This window comes from Rattus rattus, chromosome 6 (genome assembly GCF_011064425.1).
Source record: "Rattus rattus isolate New Zealand chromosome 6, Rrattus_CSIRO_v1, whole genome shotgun sequence".
Taxonomy (NCBI): domain Eukaryota; kingdom Metazoa; phylum Chordata; class Mammalia; order Rodentia; family Muridae; genus Rattus; species Rattus rattus.
The window spans coordinates 136,267,216-136,293,810 of record NC_046159.1 but is presented as its reverse complement, the minus strand read 5'-3'; the positions used below and the strand labels follow the sequence as shown (position 1 = coordinate 136,293,810).

Sequence of the window (26,595 nt, the reverse complement as noted above, 5' to 3'; positions counted from 1 at the left end):
AAGAATACTGTTACTTTAGTTGGGGAGAGAACAGTTTCTCCATGCCAACCTGGGTTAACTGCTGGTTGAGCCTCTTGATCTCCTCTTGTAGCTGCTCCTGGTCTTCTCGTTGTCTCTCCATTTGTTGCATGTGGGCCTGCCGCAACAGTTCTGTTGCCTGCTGATGTTCTTCATATTGTCGTACAAGCTCTTGCCGCATATCTTCCAGCTGTTCATTTAGGATGAGCTGTCTAGAAGTATCCATATTTGACACCAGCACCTCATCAGGACTCTTTATGAGTAAAAAAAAAAAAGTTCAACCACATGTGAATTGTGAAAACTTGCTACTACTGATATTTTCATTGAATATGAAAGCAATTCTATTACACCCATAGGTCCCCTGAATTTTTATCATTATTAAATAAATCCTAAATTTTTAAAACAGAGGTATTTCTTTTAAGCACAATTGCAAAACAGTATTAAAGACAATGTGTTGTTTTTTAGGAGTTAAGTATTTAGGAGGTAAGTATCCATCAGTAAAGGAGAAAAATAAAGATATTGAATAATACCTTAAATTATTCTTTTAAATAAGTTGTAATTTCCTGTATGTTCTCGTATTTAACTGAACAAATCTTTCAATCATAGATTTTGCCAAATTATAGGATAATCTAATTGAAACAAAGTTCAGACAGTTGTAACTTAAAGGATTTTATTGCTTAAACATTCAATACAATGCTTTGATTACATCGTTATTTAATGAGTTAATGTCTGTATGTGGGGACACTCGTCTCTCTCTGGGTATACAAGTGTATGTCTCGTGTGTGTGTGTGTGTGTGTGTGTGTGTGTGTGTGTGTGTGTGTGTGTGTACACATGTCAGAGGACAACTAGAGAAGTCAGTTCCCTCCATTCATCTCTTTAGTCTCAGATTGAACTCTGGGTACCAGGCTTGGGGACAGGAGTCTAACCCACTAGCCACCTAACACGTATGTACAATGTCTAAAGGGCAAACAGACTTGTTTTATTTAATCGGCATTACTGTCATTTAACTATGTGCTATATCATTAATAAACTTCGTGAGTCATACAAAAACGAGTTGACCTGATATTGTCTTCTTCTTAAGTGACACTTTTGATAATATATTCATAGTGAAGAAGCCATTTTTTGTTTTGATAATTTTTTGCTTTTTAAAAATACCCAAGGAGTCATACTTACAGAATTTCTCACTAAAAATGTTTCATCTTTGGAAAATATTTCTTCTGAAATAGTCAGTCCATGTTCTTCTGACTTTAGTACATCATCAAGATCATCATGATTAGACAAAGGAACTGCTTTTCTAAATTCTCCTAACTCTTTGCTAAGTGGTTTAAATTCTTCTTTTAAATTCTTGCCAGTTGCCTCAACAGTCTGAAGACCAACTTGACTTTGTGATGTGATGTCATTTAAATGGTGTTCATTTTGAGAACATAGAGCATGTGCTTGTTCGGATTGTATCACATTTTCTTTCTCCTCAGATAATCTAGAGAGTTCAGTCTGTTGAGCAAATGCTATACTCATTGATACGATGACCTAAATGAATAAAACAAACAAACAATTCTTAACCAGCAGCTGGAATTGAAAAAGGAAATAGTTACTTAAGGATATATACATTTTAAAAAGCCAGGTGTCAATTCATTCCCAACACTGCTCAGGTGACCAAGAACCTGCATAGCCTAGAGATTTGGGTAAAACCAACTACTACTGTTCTAAAAACAACAAAAACCCAACAGCAACAACCTACACATAAACGATACCAATAAATGACTCCCAGACACTCTGCTATGCTTATAATCAGTGCCTTTACTCAGCCATCACCAGAGAAGCTTCCTCCTGCAGCAGATGGGAACAAATACAGAGGCCCCCAGGTGGGCTTTACATCAAGAACAACAAACTTTGGAACACTCGGCCCTAGACAGGATGTCTCCATCAGCTCCCCTCAGAGCTCAAGGAACTCTACCCAAGAAGGCAGAGCGAGTATAAGAGGTACAACTACTCCACTTTCTGAGAAACAGCCAAATTGATTTCCAAAGTGGTCGTGTAAGTTTGTACTCCCACCAGCAATAAAGGAGTGTTTCCCTGCTACACATCCTTGACTACATGTGCTACCTCTTGAGTGTTTGATCTTAGCCATTCTGACAGGTGTAAGAAGGCACCTCAGAATTATTCTGATTTGCATTTCCCTGATGACTAAGGACTTTGGACATTTCAGTGCCTCCTGACCACTAAGAGACCCCTCTGCTGAGAACTGTCTAGATCTGTACGCCACTTTTTAATTGGGTTATTTGGGCTGTGGGAGTCTAACTTTGAGTTCTTTGGAAATTCTGTATATTAACTCCGTCAGATGTAGGGCTGGTGAGGAGCCTTTCCAAATGTGTGGCCTATCAAACGCTCCTTTGCCTTACAAAACCTTTGCAGTTTCATGAGGTCCCACTGATCAACTGTTGGTCTTAGGTCCTGAGCCATTGGTGTTCTATTCAGGAACTTGTCTCCAATTCCAATGCATTCAAGGTTATTTCCCACTTTCTCTTCTTTGAGATTTAGAGCAGTAAGTTTCATGTTGAGGTTCTTAATCCACTTGGACATGAATTTTGTGCAGGGTAATAAATATGGATCTATTTTCACTCTTCTACATATAGACATCCAGTTAGTGCAACACCATTTGTTAACGATGCTTTCATTTCTCCACTGGATAGTTTTGACTCCATTATCAAAAATCTTTTGTCCATAGGTGTGTGTGTGTGTGTTTATTTCTAGGTCTTTAACTCAATTCTGTTTATCAGCCTGTCTGTTTCTGTATCAATATCATGCAGTTTTTATCACTACTGCTCTGTAGTACCACTTGGAGTCAGGGAAAGTGATTCAACCCAAGTTCTTTCACTGCTCAGGATTGTTTTGCTATCCTGGGTTTTTTGTTTTTTCACATGAAGTTGAGAACTGCTCTGTAAAGGTCTATAAAAAGTTGTGTTGGAATTTGGATTGGAATTGCATTGGATCTATAGATTGCTTTTGGTAAGATGGCTATTTTTACTATGTTAATCCACCGATCCTTGAGCATGAGAGATCTTTCCATCTTCTGATATCTTCTACAATTTCTTTCTTTGGGGACTTGAAGTTCTTGTCATACAGATCTTTCACTTGCTTGGTAAGAGTTATATTATGTAGCTATTGTAAAAGGTGTTATTTCCCTAATTTCTTTCACCATCTGTTTATCATTCTTATATAGAAGGGCTACTGATTTATCTGAGTTAATTTTGTATCCAGCCACTTTGCTGTTTATCAGCTATAGAAGTTCTCTGGTAGAACTTTAGGGTCGCTTATATATACTATCATATCATCTGCATATAGCGATACTTTGACTTCTTCCTTTCCAATTTGTATCTACTTGATCTCCTTTAGTTGTCTTATTGCTTTGGCTAGCAGTTCAAGTACTGTGTTGAATAGATACGGAGAGACTGGGCATTCTTGTCTTGTCCCTGATTTTAGTAGAAATGCTTTAAACTTCTCTCCATTTAGTTTGATGTTGGCCATTGGCTTGCTGTATATTGCTTTGATCTTGTTTAGGTATGTGGTCTGTATCCCTGATGTCTCTAATACCTTTAACATGAAGGGGTATTGGACTTTATCAAAGGCTTTTTCAGCATCTAATAAGATAATCATGTGATTTTTTTTCTTTCAGTTTGTACAGTGGGTTACTTTGACGGATTTTCGTATATTGAACCATCCTTGCAATCCTGAGATGAGCCTACTTAATCTTGATGGATGTTGTCTTTGATATGTTCCTAGGTTTGGTTTGAGTATATTTGGTGTAAGAGTATTTTTATTTCAATGTTCATAAATAAAGTTAGCCTGAAGTTCTCTTTGTTGCTTCTTTGTGTGGTTTATGTATCTGGATGATTGTGGTCTTATAGAATGAATTTGGTAATGTTCTTCTGTTTCTGCTTTGTGCAATAGTTTAAGGAGTATTGGAATTAGCTATTCTTTAAAAGTCTGGGAGAATTCTGTACCAATAACATCTGGCCCTGAGTTTTTTTGATTGGGCAACATACAATGAGTGCTTCTTTTTCTTTAGGGGTTATGGAACTATTTAAATAGTTTACCTAATCTTAATTTAACTTTGGTAAGCAGTATCTGTCTAGAAAATCATCCATTTTTTAAAGATTTTTCAATTTTGTGGAGTAGAGATTTTTGGAGTAAGACCTAACGATCCTTTGAACTTCCTCGGTGTTAGTTGTCTTCCTTTTCTGATTTTGTTTATTTGGATACCGTCTCTCTGTCTCTTGGTTAGTTTGGGGTTTGTGGATCTTGTTGATTTGCTCAAAGAACCAGCTCTTGGTTTCATTGACTCTTTTAATGTTTTCTTTATTTCTGATTGGTTTCAGCTCTGATTTTGATTATTTCCTGTCTTGTACTCCTGTCTGGTGTGCTGGCTTCTTTTTTCTAGAGCTATCAGGTGTACTTTTAAATTGCTGATATAAGAAACTTCTAATTTCTTTAAGGAGGCACTTAGTGCTAGGAACTTTCCTCTTAGGACTGCTTTCATTGTGTCCCATAAATTTGAGTCTGTTGAGCCTTCATTTTCATTGAAGACCCAGCTCTACCAATCCTGGGCGTATACTCAAAAGATGTTCCAACAACTCGCAAAGACACTTGCTCAACTATGTTCATAGCAGACTTATTCATAATAGCCAGAAACTGGAAACAACCTATCCCTCCACTGAAGAATGGGTAAAGAAAATGTGGTGCAACTACACAATGGAATACTATTCAGCTATTAAAAACAAAGACATAATGAGTTTTACGGGCAAATGAAGGAAACTTGAGAACATCATCCTGAGTGAGGTAACCCAGTCCCATAAGAACATGGTATATACTCACTTAGAAGTACATACTAGCCATAGTATACAGAACACCCGTGTTACACTCCCAAAGAAACTAAACAAGAAGGCACAAGCAAAAAAGTTTGAATCTCACTTAGAAAGGGTAATAAAATAGTCATGAGGCAGATGGAGAGAGGGAACTGAGAGGGAGGGGGGTGAAGAGATCAGGTGGGAGAGGGACAGGAAGAGATGACTATGAGAATGAATGGAAATCTGCAACTGACAGGGTGAGGAGGTTGGGGGCGGGGGCAACTTCAGGAAGAAACAGAGACCTAGGATAAGGGAAGTGCCCAAGAATCAATGGAGGTATCCTCAGCTGTGACTCAACTACACTGGGGATGTAGAACCTGAAGAGGCCATATCCTGTAGCAAGGCAGAAACCTCAATGGAGCAATAGAGACATCACCAGACCCACAAAGCTTTCAACCCAAAATTTATTCTGTCTACAAGAAATGCAGGCATGAGGGATGGAGCTGAGACAGAGGAACGGCCAACCAATAACCACCCTCACTTGAGAGCCATCCCATAGGTAAGCACCAATCCCTAACACTAGTGATGATGCTCTGTTTGCTTACAGACAGGAGCAAGCTGTCCTCTGAGAGGCTCCACCCAGCAGCTGATTCAGACAGATGCAGACACCCACAGTCAAACAATGGAAAGAATTTGAGGACTCTTACGGAAGAATAGGAAGGAAGATTGTTGGCCCTGAAGGGGATTGGAACAACACAGGAAGACCAACAGGGTCAACTAGCCTGGACCCTGGGGTCTCTCATTGACTGAACCACCAACCAAAGAACATGCATGAGCTGGACCTAGGCCTCCCCACTCATATGTAGCAGATGTGCAGCTTGACCTTCATGTGGTCCCAAACAACTGGAGCGGGGGCCATCCCAAAAGCTGTTGCCTGTCTGTGGGATATGCTCTAGCTGGGCTGCCTTGTCCGGCCTCACTGGGAGAGGAAGCACCTAGCCTTGCAGTGCCAGGGGAGGAGGAAGATACCCAAGGAGGCACCCACCTGCCCAGAGGAGAAGGGGAGGGGGATGGGAGAGGACTGTGGGAGGGGGCAACTGGGAGGGGGGCAGTGAGTGGGATGTAAAGTGAAAAATAAATGAATGAATAAATAAATAGATAGGAGTGTAAGAGCCCGAGGGGATGGAGTACAGCAGGAAAGTAAAACCCTTCTAAGTCATGAACTCACAGTGACGGAAGCAGGTCCTGTGCATATGCATTATGGCCTCCAGTTCGGTGTGTATATGGGATTTGTGAGTATGGGAACGAGTTGGTCTCGCTGACAACTGTGCTTTCCCTTAGGCTCCTTTCCTCCTGTTTGTTTGTTTTGTCCAATTTCAACCGATTAGTTTTTGTTTTTACCTTATCATATTTTAGAATATCTTATCTTATTATTATCCTTTAGAGGCCTGTTTGTTTTCTAATGAAAAAAAAAAAAAAAAGAGGGATCTGGATGGGGAGGGAGGTGTGAGGAACGGGGAGGAGTAGAGACACGGCAAACTATAATCAAGATATATTATGCAAGGAACAAAATCTATTTGCAATAAAAAAGAAAAAAGCCTGGCCTCATGGTTTTAAGTGGAAAAAAAAATATTCCACAGTAAAGTCATGGATAAACTCTCTACAGTGGACTGTCCACATATTTATGGTATACAGTCTTCCTAAATTAAAAAAATAAAAATTTTTCTAAAAGCAAAAAGAGTTCGGTAAAAGTCTAGATAATGAAGTTTTAATATTTCCTTCGAAGAAAATTTGCTATAAGCTTTTAGTAAATACTTTCTAAGCTCTTTTCTTTCTCTTTGCATATAGATTTGAACAGATACAGGTAAAATACCACAAAAATGTGATCATATTATGGCTTGGTCATAGCTTATCTATAGTAAATATATCTGAGTCAAGAAATATATTTCATTAAAATATCCAATGAATTTGGTCACACAGATTATATGTGTGTGTGTGTGTGTGTGTGTGTGTGTGTGTCTGTGTGTGTGTGTGTGTGTTCTTTTATTCAATTCTCTATTGGTAAATATGTAAAATTGGGTTTCACTTTGTTGTTGTCTGGTTCTTGGAATGATGCTATGAAGTTCAGGCAGACCTCAGTTATGCAGCCCAAGCTGGCCATGAACACATATTCCTCCTGACTCAGTCTTCCGTGGCTAGAATTACAGAAGAACACCACTGCACCTGGCGTGGTTCCATTATTCTATTCTAAGCAGTGCTATGATGGAGTCTTTGTAATTATATCATCATGCACATCCTTTCTTACCCCACGAGAAGTTTCCTAAAGCAGGCACTAGGTTTGGCCAACTGATAAAGAGAATTACATATTTCTGGCTTTCCACTACAATTGCGATCCTGGATCACTGTTAGCTTTCCCCTAGCATGGGTACCTCAGAACTCTGGCAAGAGCTTGAGCCTGAGAACCAAATGCTTCCATAGCAGTCTATCAAGTTCTACAACTACATCTGTACTTATTACAGCTGGCTGTCATCAACTCGGGAGGAAATCATGCCTGGCCAGAATCTTTTCTGCCTGGCTTTCTGTTCTCAAAAATTGTGACCTAGGCAAAATAACTGAGCTCTGATTTAACCTGTCTTGAACATGGTGGTGACTAGCCTACTTCTTTCCAGATGCTTAGTTCTCCAGATGTTAGTTTGCTTTAATAGAAATAATGCTGATAATAGCTACACCAAGAACAATAAAACACATTCAATCAGTTCTTAAAATTTGTATTATTTCATTCAATATTCATTATAAGCTATAAGGTGGATCGTATTAATGGCCCAATACAAGGAAAGAGGAAACTAAGAAACAAAATGCTAAACCAGAGTACATGATGTGACCCTAAAACACAAAGCCAATAGATGACAGAAGGTGGGTTTGAGGTCTGCATTCTTCAATTCCTCTTCTTACATCAAACTATAACTGAATGGACCTGCTAGAACTAGAACTCTATTATTAACTTCAAGAATAACTGTAGTTTTAGTCTAAAACAATTAGAAACCATATCAAAGGCCATATCTAATCAATATTAAATCAGATTTTAACCAAATTATGTTTAATTATAGCCAAAACTCCAGCCCTTTAAACACTTGCTTCTGCCCCAAAAATCTCATGCCTACACCTTACCTACAGAATTAGACCTCTTAGGTGGCTATGCTAACCCAGAAAGAATAGATATGGTAACGCTCTAGGCTGTCACCTGGAATGTATACCATTGTAACAAGATGTGAAAAGAGAAAAGAATCCGTTAAATTATACAATTTAGCAAAACACTGCCAGCATTTTTTAAACTAATGGTCAAGTCCTTTTGCTTGAATTCCCGAAGTTGAATCTGGCCTCCATCTTTGTCTATCCACATTAAAAATACAACCCAGAAAAGAAAATAATTTACAAGTGCATTAGCTTAAAAACTGCTGTGCACTGGACTGGCTTTGTCCTTTCCCACCTGTCTAGGCTTCCAGCCTGTAAGATTACATCCAGAGTCGCTGCAGTTACCCCTCTCTGGAAATTCCCTCAAACACCTCCATCCTCACCAACCGCCTAGGTGACTCTAAACCTAATCAACCTGACAATGAAGATAAACATAAATGCTGATGCAATGAAGCAATCGCAGCATCTACAGTGTGGCACAACTCCTGACACAGACTTGTGATCCCTTTGGGGCCACATCCCCACGGGGCTCTCTGCATCTTCCCGTCCTTCCGCTGACGGCTGAGAATGTTCTGCACCAACTGGTCTACCTGTGCTTTGTACGCATCGGCTCATTTGATCCTCACGAGAATTACTAGTATCTCTTTTTACACCAAGAAAACCGACATTAGTAAGTTAAAGAACATTCCCAAACCTCGCAAATTTAAAGCATAACATGTCCAATAGCAAATCTCATGTTAACCTTGAGACCCTGATATAACATTCTAGCTGAGAATCTTTGCAAGTATAAAGTATAAGACTTAAACTTCTGGAAGAATCAGACAATGATTCACACACAAGCCGTGACTCATTTTCATCTCGATTACCAAGATCTATTTATTCTGCTCGCACACTAAATGAGAAAGTCCGCACAGCCCAGAGATCTCCTGGGCCTTCATCTAACATTAACAACTCACGCATTTTTCTCTACATTCTCTCTGTCTTCCTTTTAAAAATATATACCCTCCACAGTTCTTTACTTTTAAAAAGGAGCAAATAACTCCTAATTCAATGGTTCCGACCGTAAAATGAAAACGAATACATATACTCTGGAAGGAAATACCAAGACAAAATGAATGGAACAACAACGGCAAACTATGGTATGGTTGACCGCAAGAGTCTGAATGACGGGCTCTGAGCCAAGCAAGAGCTACACTGACCGGCCTCGGTCACACAGCGAGGCGCTAAGCTCATGCTCTCCTCTCTTCCCGTGGAAAGCTGCCACTGCACACAGGTGACAGACATTCAGAGGACCAGGCCAACTGCCTTTCTGTCCTAACGGCAACCAATTTTAAGGAAGGCCAAACTTATTCATAAAGAATGTTAAAACCAAAAATATCCACAGAATATTCCACTTATAGCCAATTATAATGCCAGGTGTGGTGGTGCCAAATTTGAGAAGTAGAAGCAGAAAGATGATGAGTTTGAGGCTAGTCTGGGTTAAAGAGCAAGTCCTTGTCTAGAAAAGGAAAAGAAAAAGAAAAGGAAACAAAGCAAAATATTTATAGATGATACTATTATCTGACATTTTAAAAGTAAATTATAACAGGAAACTTATGATATAAAATGTAACAATGTTCAAAGCTCTAAGGGAGCAGAGACCACCCTGCACATCTACTATCCACCCACCTTAGCTATTTCTTCTTCCAAGCGCTCTTGATACTGCTTTTCCATCAATTTAACCATATTTGTTTCTTGCCTCACTTCAAAGGCATCAGAAAACTACATGAGAAAGCAAAAAAATGACAGATTATGTATACAGAATGTATTATCACCTATCTTTAATCTCTTAATCTCAAAATGTTTCTAAAACAGCATTTCTTAGCAAATTTCTGGAGAGTAAATTTCTATTATTTTAATTGAAAACATTAATTCTAATAATTCTACTAAATTATACTTACTGCTATAAAAGAGAGAAAGATATTTATATACTTAAACAATTCTAAAACAGGTTAAAAGAACTTAAAACAAGATTGTGTGTGTGTGTGTGTGTGTGTGTGTGTGTGTGTGTGTGTGTGTGTGTGTGTGTGTGTGTGTATTTCCTAAGCTAAATGTTCAAGCTGTAAGTGCATTTCTTCGTCAAATTTTTTTCTCTTTTTGGTATTTACTTATATGGTCCAATTTTCCACAAACATGAATACATTTCTGCCAGTATAACAAACATAAGCATTTTCTAAAAACATAAACACATTTTTAGCATCAAAGTATTTAACACAAGTGAATTTCTTTTTTTAATGGGTCATTTTTGTTTTTAATGTGTTTATCTTCTGAGTCTGTGTGTACATGTATGTGCCACTGTGTGCATGTAAAAGTCAAAAAATTCAACCCAGGGGAGTGAGTTTTGTCCTTCAACTATGTTTTTTCTGGAGATCAACAAGTTCAGGTCTTCAGCCTTGAAGTACCTTGGCTGCTAAGCCATCTCCTGTTCCTTATGAGTCATCTCAGGCATCTCTGGCTAAGGTACAAATCTACCCCGTGCGGATGGTCATAGTCCAGTGGGCTTTGCCGCTGCTGCTGCTGCTGCTGCTGCTGCTGCTGCTGCTGCTGCTGCTGCTGCTGCTGCTGCTGCTGCTGCAGGCTCTACCTGAATTAGTCCTTGTCCTCTTGGTCCCAGACTCCTTCTTCCTCTTCCCCAGGCTCGTTGTGACGTTTCAGTCCTTCTGTTTTGGCTTGAGTTGGAACACAGCCCTATTAGCATCAGGGTGCATCTATCCACACATTCTGCTGCTGCTCCAAAATGATTGTATCTACCATGGCTCGGGGGCTCAGACACATGAGCTCTGCAGGTTCAGTCCCTCAGTGCCTTCTACACCCAGTCCTGGTGCTGCTCCAGACAAGTCTGTACAGCTTATTCTCCAGGCTGTCGGTTAGGCTCATGAGCTCCTCCATCTCCAGAGAGACGATGTGATTAGTGTGCCCGAGACAGATGACGTCGTTGTAAGACTCTGAATCATGACTAAGCAGTCCCTTCGTCTTCCCTGCTGACTCATTCACACAAGTCAGAAAACGGTCTCTGAAGCTGCAGCCAGGAGGAAGTGGAGGGATTTACAAAGTGTTGCATGGTCACAGTGGACACAACGCCCTGATTGTCTGTCACAGATGAAAAGTCAGTGGCTGGGGGTCCCAGTGAGCAGTGTTTCCATGATGCTGATCTTGCACATGAGGTTTTCTGCCACTCAGTTCCAGGCAGCTACCAATGCAGACGTTCTTCTAATGCCAAGTGTCTCCCAGTTGTGAGAGCCTACAGTGGAGAGGGTCCGAACTGCCACAACATGCTCAAGCCAGTGTGCTTCGCAGGGCTTGTAGTGTCCACAGCCCCCAGTGTCAGTCCACAGCATCTCGATGTCTGCCCCACCTCTCCTTCCACAAACCTGGGCTCCTCAGAACGGAAGGCACAGACTTACACTTGCCTTTTCTGCCTTAGTTTCAGGAACCTCACCTTTGCTTTGAGTCTTAGACTTCATATGTGGAAGCTTCTGAGATCTGTCACTATGACTGAAGTCCAGGCCATCTCCACTGGGGCAGCGGGGCAGCCTGAAATGGGTCCTGGGTCCCATAAAAGCTTTGCTCAGGCTTGTCTGTTATGAGGCCTTCTTTAGAACCTGGGACTTCTTGGAACTGTCAGTGCTTCTGATGTCTAGGTATGAGCTCCCCGGTCCTCTTCTTCAGAGATGACACCTGAGAAGGACTGGCAGTCGGCAAAGAGGTCTCTTCCTTCCAACACCTCCTCAATTTCTTCCTCCTGGCCGGATGTTTGTCTTTCTTGCATGTGATACCCCTGCTGGGCCTGGGGGCTAAGTACATTTCACATAGAACAAAATGTGAATTTCATCCGCACAAATGATCCTTATGAGTACAGGAGATACAGAAATTGGCCTGATGCATAGGATGAGAAAGAGCAATGATTTTCATCTTCTCTAAATGCAAATGATGCTGAGAGTTCTGAAGAGTGGAGCAAGGTGTTTTCCTGTGTAGCATATGCTATTCAGAGAGCTGTTACAGAAGGCATGGCCTCTGCTAGACAAGGACACATTCATCCCCGCAGCACCAGCACCTTGGATCTTGGGGATTTCAGAACACTGAAAATCAGGGCTGAAGCTGAACTCCTACACATAGTGTGTGTGTGTGTGTGTGTGTGTGTGTGTGTGTGTGTGTGTGTGTGTGTAAGAGGGGCACATCGTGGAGACCTGAGTATGGAAAAGGAACAAGGGAAATGATGGAACCACGCTTTTGTCAAAATGAAAAAAATCAGGGTAAAATTTAAATTGATAATATATTTGGATAACAAAAAAAAAAAAAACCTTCACATTTATTTTTTCTTTCTCTGTGTTTTGCCTGCGCTAAGAAAATAATGCAAGTTTCTTCAAATATTTTAAATCTTTTGTGTTTAATTATTTAACAAATCACATTCATAAAAATGGCAGTAAGAAAAATCAGGTTATTTACTGATTTAAAAATAAAGATAAGAAATGGAATACCTCTGCTGTGCCATCCACCTGCTCTCTTAGACAGCTCCCACAGTACACTGGTTTCTGGGCACCAGATCCTTTAAACACCACTGAGTCCATGGATAAGCTAAATATAAATAAAAGAGGGTGGAGGTATTAAGAGTTTTCAGTCATTATTAATCCAAAGTTTATAGCATACACACACGGACTGGGAAACAAAAACCAGCAAGCCCAGGCTTACAGACACGATTAACCTGAGTCCGTTCCGTCTAACTTTTATATTTGAAGGGAATATAATGTAAGAAGAGTACTTTTACAGATCAACAAATACACTTTATATCACTTTATAAAGTATACATCTATAGGCATTAATTTTATAAAGTTATTGAAGATAAATTTAGTCAAAAATAAAATCTGTTTTATAAAGCATCTCCCTGTCCCCGCCTTGAGGCCTGGAAGAGGACACACCGGAAGTCGAACGAGCCCCTGTGCCTGCAGTGGGCCTCGGTGCAGCGGCAGGAGAGGAAGCTGCTTCTTTACAAGTAACACTAGACTTGGCTGTTTGTAATGTATTTGTGTATTCTTCACCTTTATGTCTCTATTCTATGCTGTCCTAAAGGCATTCACTAATTGATTTTTTTTCCTAAAATGTTTAGGTTGAGTAATAAAAGTAAAGCAACATGAACATTTAGGAACACAGAAAAAGACAAAGGGAGAAAAATTATAATTTTCAGTCTTAGGAAATACAATTATGCAATCCCCATTCAAGTAGATCCATACTGCCTTCTTCATTCCATTCTAATTTTGTTTTCTAATTTCTTTTTCTATTTTGTTCTACTCTTCTTTCTCCTTTTCTCTCTCACATTTTGCTCTAAAGCTGACCATATAAACATGATGTCACTGTCTGTCTCACATAACTTAACTTCTCAGTCAAATACTTAGTAGTATAAACAATGCTACAGTATCAGATATTATAAATATGTCTTTGATGAGTCCATCTATATTTTTCTAAAGTAAAAGTCATAGCTGTTAAGTGTAATACTTGAAATCCTGGCGTTTCATTGACAATCACTTCATTCTGTAAGCTTTATTGGTATGTATTCCAATTTGGAAAAGACCAGTTTAATTAACATTGAATTCACAGCTACCCTCTAAAAGGGATGCGTCCACCAGTCCCTTGTTCTGTGATTTCACCCTTTATATAAATGCAATCATGTTCCATATTCTCTGCCAAGCAACACAGGACCGTAGTATTTTTCTCACAGTATGCCTTGGTAAACATGTCTATCACATATATCAGTAACCATCCCTTAGTCTATTTTCCTGGTATTCTACTAGACAATACTACAGAAATGTAACTAACTCTTTTTACTCTTTAGGTCTCCTGATATTTTTGTTTGGTTTTGTTTTCTACATAGGGTTTCCTCTGTGTATCCCTGGCTGTCCTGGAACCCACTCTGTAGACCAGGCTGGCCTCAAACTCACAGAGATCCATTTGACTCTACATCTTAAGTGTTTGGATTAAGTTGTATGCCAAAACTGCTGGGCTTTCCTTTCTAATTTTTTAAGCCTTACATTTACTTACTTACACACACACACACACACACACACACACACACACACACACACACACACACAGAGAGAGAGAGAGACAGACAGACAGACAGACAGACAGACAGACAGTCATTACAAGTTTGGCAGCATATGAGGAAGAATATTTTTCTTTCTGAGTTTACTTAATATTATGCTTTACAGATTCATTAAGTTTCTTGCAAATTTTATAATTTCACTTTTTTTCTACAACTGAATAAAATTCTATTGTTAAATATGCTGAGTATTCTGATTATCCATTCACCTGCTGATGGACATCTAGGCTGGTTCTACCATTTGTTATGATTAGGGTAGCAATAAACATGGATGTGGAGGTATCTCTGGGATAGCATATGGAGCCTCTGGTGTAGGACCAGGATTACAGCTGCGTCATACAGCAGCTCCATTTTTAATTTCCTGAGAGAATGCCACACCAAGTTCCACAATGGCTGTACTGGTTTGCTCTCCCACCAATCATGCAGAAGGACTCCTCTGTCCTTACATCCTGGCCATCGTGGAATTGTCATTCAACTTCTCCCCCCCACTCCCCACCCCCCCACCCCAGCTGAGGAGCACTCTACCACTGAGCTAAATCCCCAACCCCGTCATTTAACTTCTTGATAGTAACCATTTTGACTAAGGTAAGGTAGAATGTCATTAATTTGCATTTTCCTAACAGATAAGGATGTGGAGTGCTTGCAGAAATACTCACTGGCCATTTGTGTTTCTCCTCCTGAGAATCATCTGCTCATTTCATTAACCCATTTGTTACTTGGCAGTTTTGGTTACATTTTTGCAGTTCTTTGTTGATTCTAGATATTACCCCAATGGTAAAGGTTTCTCTCGCTCTGCTGGCTAGATATTTGCTCTGCTGATAATTTCTTTTCTGTGCAGAAACTTTTGAACTTCTTTGTACAACTGACCCTTTGCACAGTATCTACTCAACGCTCTTCACAACTTGTTTCATCTACGCCTCAGGATACTAAAGAAAACTATTATTATCTGTTACTATTTAGAGGTGGTGTAATCTGTTCCTGATCACACAGTCAGCAAAGATTACTGCAGAGGACAAATGGCTCTAAAATTCATAGATATTCAATCCCAAATATTTGTCTAAGAAGGTTCTGGTGGGAGGTCACTTAGAAGGTGAAGATTCTGTTCTTCTTAACTATTTTGAATCTTAATGACAAGGAATAGTAAATTCTTTTTACTTTTATTTTTAAGAATAGTAAATTATTAATTAAAAATGTAAGAAGGGCAGTATCTGGTATGAGCTGAAATGGAAAAAAACAAAGCAGCCTACATTCTCAGGAATGCTCCCCAGACCATACCACCTTTCTTCACATTAGAGAAAGCATCACTGATAAAGATGTCTCTAACTAACCACTAATAACAGATTGTTCGAAATACAGACTGAGACTGCAGCAGTGGTTTCTAAATGTTAAACCATAGGCCGGATATATTATTTATCTTGTGACCTGACTCCAAATGTACAATTAAGTAATTTATTATTATACATATCTAAAAACAATAAATTAAACTCTAAAAATCTCTAATGTTTCTGATGTAAGGGAATGTTTGGCAAGTATTGTCTCAAAGAACCTGGGGCGTTACAGGACTGCCAAAGCCTACATGGAGGTCTTAGATAAAGAGTAAGACTGCTCTCAAAAATGTAAGAATCGGTGTCTGGTCTCCACCACTAATTAAAAAGAACTGTACGGCTGTCCTATTGACAAAGGCCTATGAAGACTAAAGTTCAACAACAGCAGAGTAAGTCAGGTCAGAACAAACCTGAAATGTTAGAGCACCAGTTACAGGTTCAAGCACACTTCCAATTATAAAACATTCATCAAGTATCAGCTGAGCACCTACTGTGTGCAGGAAGCTGCAAGGCCTTAGAGAAAATCAGTTACTTAATGATCTGGATCCCCCTTTCCTCCCAAAGGTTTACAGCTCTGTAACAGAGGCAATCCTAATTCACTTAAGGTGACCAAAGAACTCATGACAGTCTGCTCTTCGTTAAGGATCCGATGGCAGTGAGGGGCTGGACATGTCAGCAAGTGGAGAAGCCATGCCAGGGGTAAGGCAGTGCCAGCAAGAACTCCTTAAGCAGAAACAGCCTGATATATTTACTGACCTCAAGGAGGAAGCTAAGTCTGGGAGCAGTGACAGCCAAGTATATGAGAAGACTTGGGGAGGTCACAGGACCTAGGTGAGGGCACTTACTGTGCAGGCCAGAGGAGCAGCGAGTAATAGGGTCTGTCTTAAACGGTAAGGAGCAAAGTGCTGGTGCTGAGTTGACTCTATAGAAAGACTAGAAGGAAAAAGCGCAGGGCCTAGTGCGTGGTACAGGTCCCTGTACTCTGAAGGCAGAGAAAAATAGGAACTTGTCATAGATTAGAAGACAGATATGGGGGTGGGGGGCAGGAGTGCAGGCAGAAGGAGAAAACTAAGAGAGGAGTGCTCTGAAGTTAGACACTGAGAGTGTCAGCATACTGCAACAAAGTGAAGGACGCTCAGTGGAATGGTTCTACCTTACACTGCTGAGGGGCGGGCCAGGTCAAAGTAGGTACAGAATACACAAGAAAGAGACGCCCACTCTATGATTTAATCCTGCAAAATAACAGCTTTATGACAATGTAAGTAAAATTCCAATAGTAAAATGTCCACATTTATTTCGCATGTCTCAAAGGCACTGAAGGATCCGCTGAAATTCTTATCTCTCTGGTCAGGTTACATTTTGGTCTTAAAATAGCTTCTCTGGACATGCTGAATGAGACAGCACACGCATACCTCGGCTGAACTGTGGCCTCACTGACAGCCTGAAGTCTTTCCTGCAAACACTGGATTTCTGCTCTGTAGTTTGCTTCGGTTTCCTTCAGCTGCAGCTGTCCGGCGGCCACGAGGCTCTGTAGCTCCTGGACTTGCCTCTCATACTCAGACACCTTGCTCTCATGACTGACATCTGTGTCACAGGAGCAGAATCAAAGCACACTTTGGTACAAGTTTCTTGGTGACAAAGCAAACTTACTTAACTGTGTGTACAGAAAGTACTCACATTTCTTTAAAGTTATGCTTTTAGTGATTACGGTTTCGCTCATTCTCATTGAGGAAAACAAGAAAACCAGCTGAGTCAAGATCACGCTATCCTCGTGGCTGTAGCACTATTAAATCTAACAGTTTTACACATCTTTATGTTTAAAACAACTTAGAAACACGGACTATAAGTCGTGAGAAAAGCCCAGAGATGAGAAGTCTTAGCTTTTCACTTCAGATGAGAAAACTGAACAAGAAGACGACTATGAAATGCTCAAGTCATCAAATTATCAACTTAAAAAAAAAAAGCAAATGTATAACCCTTCGGTGTAAAAGTACAGCACTGTGCTGTATGCTTGGGATTTACCTGCACCCTGTAAGCCACTCTGAGAACGGCCTGACAGCAGGCCTGCTTCCACTTCTGCTACATTTTCTTCAGCAAACGCGAGTGTCACACCGTCTACTTGTTGTTCATTAATCTGTAAAAACAGAAGAACAATGGCGTGAGGATACGATCCTGTACTTGGAAATCTTGAAAACAATCAAAGAAGTTTGCATCAGGTTCGTTCTTTTATCTCCTAAACCTGTGCTGCTCTGAATCAAACATTTTGTTTCCTGTCATACCCATGGGAATGAAACTGTATTAGCTATGTTCTTTTATATCCAGAGGAACATTCACTTCCAAAAAAACAAATGTTTCACAGAAATCTGAACTGAAAGTCCTTTAAAATTTTCACCACATCAAATTTTTATTATCAGTAGTTGACAACAAAATTTCTATTTACCTCTGGATGTTGGGTTTATGCTGCTCATGACAATGCACTCTTCAAACATTTAAGAATCTACATGTCCAACTTTGAGACAAGGCAGAGGAAGATTACAAAAGCAGCTTAAGAGTGTGCATACGCAGACACACACAGAGTCTATTGGACCTCACAGAATTTATTAACTTGCTGAGGGAGTGAAGCCTAGTGGAGAAAGCAACATTGTGAAGTCTAAATGTAATGACAGGGACTCAGAAGACTCAAGTGAATCTGAGTAATGAGGAAGAACCAAGACTTGATCTTGGCCTTAACCATTTACAGCAATGGCTTTCTGGGAAAGCCCTGTGAGAGGACCTACGCTTTAACGAGCAAAGTCAATGACCTTGCTGTCAGAGGCTTAAGTTGGATAAAAGGGCAAAAAAAAAGCTAGTTAAATAAACAATATCTAAATTACAAGGAGCTTTAATAGCAAGGGGGAAAGAGTCTTGACTTGCCAGAATAGACAAATATAGCATATGATGAAAAGCAGCCAGTTACAGGAAAAACTATGTTCCTATAGGCTATTTCAGTTGCTCTCTACTGTCCACATAAGGAGTCCTCTACCACACTCCTACCTCCTGGATCCTGGATGTTCCCTAACCCCTTGCTTTGTGTGTGTGTGTGTGTGTGTGTGTGTGTGTGTGTGTGTGTGTGAGAGAGAGAGAGAGAGAGAAAGAGAGAGAGATTACGTGTATATATGAGCGTTTTGTGCATGTACATGTATATGGGGTGTGCATGTACATAGAAGTCAGAAGTCGGGATCAGGTACTTTCCTCTGTCAGTGTCTATCTTGCTTTTTTAGACAGTTTCTCCATGCATTTGAAACTTGCCAATTAGGCTAGACTTTTTGGCCAGCAAACCCAGGGATCCTTCTGCTTCTACCTCCCCAAAACAGGGATTACAGAACATCCTCCTGTACATGGGCTTGGAGGGATTAAACTCAGGTCCTCTTCTTGCAGAGGAAGGACTTAGCTGAGCCATTCTCCAACCCCCTGAGTACGTCTAGACAGACGAATCTTACCTACTACTTCCCTGGGAAAAAATAAAAGCCCCAGATAATATAACTTTACAGTATAATATTTACTCAACTCACGAACACCGACTAAGCCTTTATTATGTACAGTCCCTGTGCTGTGCTAACTAGAGGGAATAAATGCAGGGTTCTCAGTTGAAAGTTTGGAATCTTGTGGACGAGGCAGATGAGCAAACAATTAAAATAAAAAGTAATGTGATAAAAAAATAAAAAAACACTTAAGACAGAGCATTGAAACAGAAAGATGGGTAACCAAGCATCTAGGTTTAAGAGAAGGCTCCGAGAAACAGAAAGAGATGTCTAAGCCAAGGACGGCAGCCAGAGACCATACAACAAAGCAATACTTAAACTAATTGTAACAAGAAATAGGAACACGCAAAGAAGTACGGAAGAGGATGGGGACCCTAGCAGAAGGAAGGGCATGCAACAGAGCCCAGGAGCGAGAGTTGGGGTTCATTTGGCTGAAACAAGTACTAAAGCTGTGGAGTGATCGCTGTGGTCTTGACCTGATGCTGATGGACTGTGCGATGCTTGGGCAATTATGGCTAACTTGCTGTGTCAAATCCACTCACTATCCAATGTACGCAGAACAGTCAAGAGAACAGTTTTGAGATATCGGTCTTTAGACAGGCTGCTTCCAAGTTTTTTCTCTTGGCAGTAATTAGAAAACCTAACTGATAAACAGTTCTCTGTGCTACTATGGACCAGCCTGAATGCTAATTGTGGGTTACCATTGCTACAGAAAGCACTATGGTCTGTGTGAACACTTGTGGAGGTTGCCTATCTGCTACTTGACAGAAACCTGTGGACTCCTAAGCTCACGTCAGTGCTGTTAGCACACAATCTAAGCATGATCTTACACTCACACAGGAAAAATGGCAGTGTGTTAAGTGACTCTACTAAAAGCAGACACAATGCTGTAGTCAGTATTGGTCTGAAGGCTGGGGCAGAGCCAGCAGTCAGCAGCCAGGTGCTAACTGAACCAGCACAGAAAGCAGTGGGACACAGAAAGCTGGCCCACCAGAGGGGACACCGACAAAAGGACACAAAGACGGTGTTAAATAATGTTAAAGGTGATATCAGCTATGCACAAAACAACTATTGATCTTCTTTAACACATAAAGACAAACCCATTGCCTTAAAGAATACTACACGTAGTTTAGTGATATTCTACTGTTCTACTATGTGCCTTTGTTTAAACTCCAGAAAGCAGATACGATGGTTCTATATGTTAACATTTGGTATCCATTTACACTTCATTATGGCTTAAAAACTGTCTCAGGAAGTTACATATCATTCAAATTCTGGAAGTTTCTTCAGCTCAGGATATAAATGCTCCAATACAAACATACAAATGACTTAGTGTTTCTAGCATCCTTCCCCATGTTCACTTATTTCAGAACTTCTTGATTGACAGAACAGCAGGAAGAAAAGCAAATATCACATTCTCTATCCCACAGACCTTGTTTAAGCGTGTCTGCAGTACCAAGAGCTTGCTGCACTCTTCCGTTACTTTACCGAGAAGGATTTGCATGTTTTCTTGAAAGTCTGAGAACAAGCAATTAAAATAATTTCATTTCACAGTACAAGTTTACCTCTTTTTAAAAACATGATATATCTACTTCTAACTTTAGAAACATATCAGGAGGTAATAAAACCATACATCTAGTAAAACAAGTTTAAGAATCATTACTATGAAGTAATTGGTATGACATTAACTTGAAAACTTTATCTTAAGTTTTTGTGCACCACCATACCAGGCAAGGGTTATCTCTTAATGTATCTCAATTCTCAATTTTGTATCCACTTTTAAAATTATAAACCATTAATTGAAACTTAGTAAACTCTAATTTTTAAAGATTAGGATCTACAGTCATAACAGTTAACACTAAGAATTAGACTGGAATGAAAAAATTCGAGAATAAAGAAACAAGAAAAACAAGTATTTATCTGTATAGTACTATAAAGATGAAAAGAATACACTAAATATGAATTTCATAGCTAAAAATATGATGCTAAGAAAAGTTGTCTTAATTAAGTTGTGATTAAAGTTAAGTTTATAAGCAGTTGACTTAAGCAAAGTAAATACTGTTTACAGCACAGTAAGCTTTTACCTTGGACTTCGTATCTATACTCTCGTAATTCTGGACTTTGATTTTGAGAAGTGTAAACACCAGAATTCTCTTTCTCTTCTATATTCATTTCACATTTTAAAGGAGTATAACATTCATCGAAAACATTGTTTAGGGTCTGTTAACAAAATTGAATATTTTAAATTAAAATTTTAATTTCTTCTCCTAAGTATTAGAAAACATTAACCTAAATGCAAAAGAAGTTCGAAATTGTATGAATGGATTCTGAATTCCCTCTCCCTCCATATATGAAATCAATCTACAGGAGAAACATTCTCTTTGGCATGAAATTATTCTTTTATCAGGAAAATATGGATAATCTTAATTATACAAAATATTATGGATTTTTCTGTTCTCTTTTAATGTTGAAATATACAATGAAGAGTAAGCCATCACTCCCTCACATAGTTCCCACTCTGATGTGATTGCTCTGCCTTAAAAATACCTCATTACTATGTCAACTATCTTGAACATCGCAAGAAGAGAAAGTTCAAAGATGACGATTTGAGAGGTCTGTCAAACCTACCAAAATGAAAATCCATCAAGGAGGAGGTTATACTAATGTCCTTTCAATAATACGCCAGAGTATTTTCTGTGGTCTGCACACACACACACAAAGTTAAAAGTATCCAGCACCATGTTCCCCAGAGAAACTGAAAATTCCATCATGTAAGACGCCATTTCATGTTACATTTCATGTTCTATGACCTGACAAGCTGTCCGATTTAGTTTTACCTTTGTTTCTTACTCAACTGGAAATAACCACCAAAGATTTAAAAGACTTAAAAGCCAACTTTTAAAGCTGCTGCCATTTCTTACATGTTTCTAAGTTAAGCACGCAGTCAATAATTGGCATACAGCTATTTCAGCACAGCCACAAAGGTAAAGTTTTACCACATCAGCGACCTTAATGAACAAACTGTTTGCTTGGAAGGTTAAATAGTAACTCTCTGACAAGAACAATGATTATAGAGTCTGCACTATTGGAGACACAACTCATCTCAATTTCTTTGTTCTTTTTTGTGGTGCCAGAAACCGAATTCAAGACCTCAAACACAACAGGCAAGCGCTGGGTCCGAGTCACATCCGTAGCTCTAATGTCCTATTGTTCCAAACTGGCTATCAGAAAAAAGTCAAATGCTCCTTTAAGCTCAAAACTCAGGAATACTTGGTAAGTACAGTTCTAGACGCAAGAGATTTGGGCAAACATGAGTAGATTATTCTGTTCATTAAATCAGTAGCAATGTTGATTTTGGTAACTCTCATCCAAAGCCTCTTTTAAAGTAACATCTTACCTTTGAGATGTGAAAGCATTTCTCAGACACTGCCTTTTGAAGCCGTTCAATGAGCACCTGTAAAGGCTCGTTACCTAGCAGAAAACACCACACGTGAGCCATTTGCTGCACATATGTGAGTAATGCTGTCATATTTTAATGCTATCACCGAAGCGTCCCTAGAATAAGACTAGAAGCTTCCCTAAAATAAGACACATTTCAATTTCTTCCAAATGTGCAATGTAACTGTCTCAGATAAATTTCTAAGATTTGCAATTTCTATTCTATAAAAGGGTTTATACATTCAGGATTCTACATTCCAACCCAAGAAATACATCTGTATACTTATCCGTTAAATGCATCCTTGCAAACCTCACAGCTCTCACAAACGAGCTGCTACCTTTTTGTACAGGAGCAGAGTTCAGTGGGAGGGTAGTGGGTACTCTGACTAGTATGTGCAAGCCCTGGGTCTCAGCCCTAGCACTGCAAAATTAAATTCATTAATTAATTATTAAATATATATATTTTCTGCTCTCTTCTCTTTTCAGAAACACTAATCACCACTCACTAAAGTGCTTTATCACCTAGTAATAGAACACTCGACTGTCAACAGAAAACACTAGACAGGCTATCTGAAGAGGTATCAATACAAACATACAAACAATGCGTGCAAAATCTTACTGCATTAAAAAACAAAAACAAAAAGAAAACTCTGGAAACGAAAAACTGCCATCCTTCTTTAAGTGACTCTTGAAATCTTAACTTTGTTCAACAGCGCAATTCCACCGGAGACTTAAGGACCTCATTCCTAATGGTAAATATGGGAGCCAACGGTGGCTAAAGGACAGGAAGCCAGAGTAGAAAATTACAAATCCTCAACAACAGCTGCCCCCTAACAGGTTCTGCCTTCCACTGTGGTCTCTTCAGTGTCCTTCCCACGGTGCCACCAAGGCTTTCTGCTTACCCTCCAATCTCCAGGGCATCTCACTCTACTTCTGGCCTTAGGGACTTTGGTCTTTCAGCTCCACAAAAACTGTATTTTTTTTTTTTTTTTTTTTTTTTAGCCTAAAAGTCTCCCCTGGGTTTTGGACCACTCCTTTTAGCTGATTAGTGATTAGTGACTCTTTCTTTTCCAAGTTAACATATATACTCGGAGTATTCTAAACTGACTATGGTCTGCTCCTCTTTGTGACTGAAACCACATAGGCAAGAGACGTCAGAATTATTCTCAACTCCTCCCACCTTTGCTGCTGCTATAAATTGCCAGTGACAGCATTTAGCTCCAACTGTTAAGTTTCACTGTCATTTTGTTTCCGGTCTCAACATTTATTGGTTATAGCTAAGGTTGTTTAACTGATCTGCCCATCAATTACTTAATTTTTCCCAATTAAGCACATGGGTGTCCTCGTAAATAAAAATATCACTGTTGCTTCCTCTACTTAAAAGCCGTGCAGTAGGACGGTCTTATCCGTAGCAGGAAGTTTAAGCCTCCTCCTCCGAGGTATATGGGTCTTCTAATGAGGCACTGGCCACTCACTTCAGCTTATCCCTCACTGCTTTCTTAAACAACATGAACTTTCAGTTCTCCAAAATGGGTCTCTCTCTGCAGGTCTATACTTGACATTTCAGAAACACCCCTCAGTTCCCAACCCAGCTGCTCTGCTCCACCAGAACACTCATCACCCCTCCCTCTTCCTCCCATCCTGTGTATTCACCCTGGAGTGATCTGGGCTATTTGTCAGTCTGGGATACTTCAGGAAATAGTACAGCCAATGATAAACGCATGCCCTAGACAGACGGCCAATCTCTCTCCACTGGTGCTTCCGCACGTACGGTTTAGCACGGCTCAGTTCTCAATCCGTTTCCGGGCACTTACTGAATGGCCTTACTTGCATGAGAAAATGAAGCAGTGAGCTTTGCTCTCCCGGGCACCTCAGTGACATGAATAAACAAATCCGGGAATCAGACGTAGAGCCCCTTACCCCACGGGGCCGGAGACAAGGCCAGGATTACCAAATGACACTCTTAAGGGACGCTCGTGTGTTTCATGGACATTAGTTAGAGGCGGTTACCTGTCTCCTGTACTGTAACATGCTGCAGCTGGCACTGGTGTATCTTATGAAGCTCGTCGATCTTTTTCTGTTGAGCGGAAACGAGCTCGTCTTTAAGGCTGCAAAGAGCTTCCTCTCTCTCCTTCTCCATATACGCGCGAACCTGATCCGCATGAGTTGAATAAACCACAAAAAGGCACAGGCGCTGGGCCTCCATCTGCAGCCTCAGATCATCCTTAAAGTGAACAGGCGTAAGCGTGAGGAAAAGCTGAAGTAACAGCTCGGATTCCATTTCCTTACATGGACTGAACTTCAAAGAGAAAACATGTCATAGTTTTCAAACTCTTGTGAAGAGTTGCTTTAGAGTCCTCTTCCAGATGCACAAACCACTTGTCTTGCTCAAGAAAGGCAGTATCATGTTCCTATTGATTAACTCAGTGTGACGGTAAGAGGGATAGTTGGTATAGCTAGCAAGAATCTCTTAATAATGTTTCACAGCTACAAAATGAAAATAATGTAAATAAACGCCAATGTACTCAAAACTCAAATTAATAAATCCCTATTCTATCTAAAGCTCCTTAAAATAAGAAAGAAAACATTAGAGACAAAATTAAATTCATAATGTTTGATTATTTCTTGCTCACAAGGAACTGTTACCAAAAAAATCTGAAATGTGTCTACTATCATTTCCCCACTACATGTAAACAGCACATTATAGTGTGTATTTCTGTGTACTGACGCAAAGGCATTCATTTTGTAAATTCCTTTGCATTTTTTGTATCGAATATAAAAATATCAATAAAAATGCTTCTGACATCAATGCGACAGGCCCATTCATTTTGACTGTAGGGCAGCATAAATGAACAATCAACAGCTGGAGCACTTCCCTTGGTGGAGACCAACTAGACTTTCGCAAGCTTGGGTCCTTTAACCCAAAGGTGGTTAATTATTACAGAGAAGCACCTACGACAAGTGGGTGAATGCTTGGCGAGTGAGCGCCCAGGATGCATCAGACTCATGTGCAGTTCCTGCTGACACGAGTCCATGGTGTCTGCCCTCTGACCTGGTTCAGGAAGCTTAAGAAATACTCGTTCTGCCTGTTTCCAAGTGTCGCAGCCTTCCACAGTCAGTCAGTTCCGGAATGTAACTGCTGGTCAGAGCTGACGCACAGGCCCAGCTTTAGTAGCCAAATAATATCTTATATAATTGAACTAAGATAAGTGTGGATGCTCACATCCTTAGACCCGCATCAGTAAGTCAGTTATTTGCCAATGGGATGGCGATAAAAAGCTATTTTGCGGGTCGTTCCTGTGTGGTTTTATGACTGAGCTTCGGACCTCACTTCCGGACTGTGACCTGGAGGTGTGAGCCAACCGTAACCCTTTCCTCTCCCAAGGCTCCACTCTGCACTTCTACAGGTCGTTATGAATGTTCTTGAGGGATGGATGTGTACAGGGCTTTGTATGTTAAGTGGGCAATTATATCTTATTGATTAGATCAAAGGCTATTGTGTGTTCTTTCTTGTGATGAACTAAGTTTAAGAGCGTATGCGGCAGCTGGGACACCGAGCCACCACGGAATTGGGATGTATACTTCTGCATGGTGGCAGCCCGCCTCAGGAACTGAATGTGTAGAGGGATTGAGGCCAGGCTCAGAGACAGGCCATTGACATGGGATGGAGCAGAGCCGGTGAGAGGCTTTGCTGACTGAGATGAAGATTTCTACCAGATATCTTGGGGCACTACAGTGCCGGACCTAGTGCGGGGTAAAAGGCAGTATTTTTTATATAATTTTACAACAACAGCTTCTGGTCAGCTTTACCACAGCAGCAGAATGAATCTAGAATATTTATTATATGCATTTTTAAGACCTTGACTTATATTGAAGAGTTAACGGTATTTTTTTCCTCACTCAGGTATCAAGACTCAAAAACTCTAGGCCTTAAGCCTCAGCGCCCAGAAATACGATTCCATGAGCACTGTGTAATTCAGAGCAGCAGAAAACTTAGGATTTTTGTTTTGCTTTGCTTTACAATTGTGGGATTCTAACTGAAAACTTGAAATTTCATACTAGAGGACATCAGTATGAAATGCTCTAAATAATAGATACCAAAACAAAGTGATTATGATATAAA

At 40.0% G+C, this 26,595-nt stretch overlaps 1 protein-coding gene across 1 annotated transcript in view; it reads right to left on the bottom strand.

Annotated features, from left to right (window-relative positions):
- Akap9 (A-kinase anchoring protein 9) overlaps window positions 1–26,595 on the bottom strand; it is a 134,581-nt gene that overhangs the window by 76,198 nt on the left and 31,788 nt on the right. Inside the window, exons 8-17 of the mRNA XM_032907010.1 lie at window positions 24,483–24,696; window positions 22,432–22,505; window positions 21,119–21,254; window positions 20,467–20,552; window positions 17,536–17,647; window positions 16,926–17,097; window positions 12,573–12,669; window positions 9,724–9,816; window positions 1,193–1,546; window positions 50–271 (exon numbers count right to left, since the gene is read on the bottom strand). Coding sequence (XP_032762901.1) covers window positions 50–271; window positions 1,193–1,546; window positions 9,724–9,816; window positions 12,573–12,669; window positions 16,926–17,097; window positions 17,536–17,647; window positions 20,467–20,552; window positions 21,119–21,254; window positions 22,432–22,505; window positions 24,483–24,696 — 1,560 coding nt within the window. The remainder of the gene's footprint in view (window positions 1–49; window positions 272–1,192; window positions 1,547–9,723; window positions 9,817–12,572; window positions 12,670–16,925; window positions 17,098–17,535; window positions 17,648–20,466; window positions 20,553–21,118; window positions 21,255–22,431; window positions 22,506–24,482; window positions 24,697–26,595) is intronic.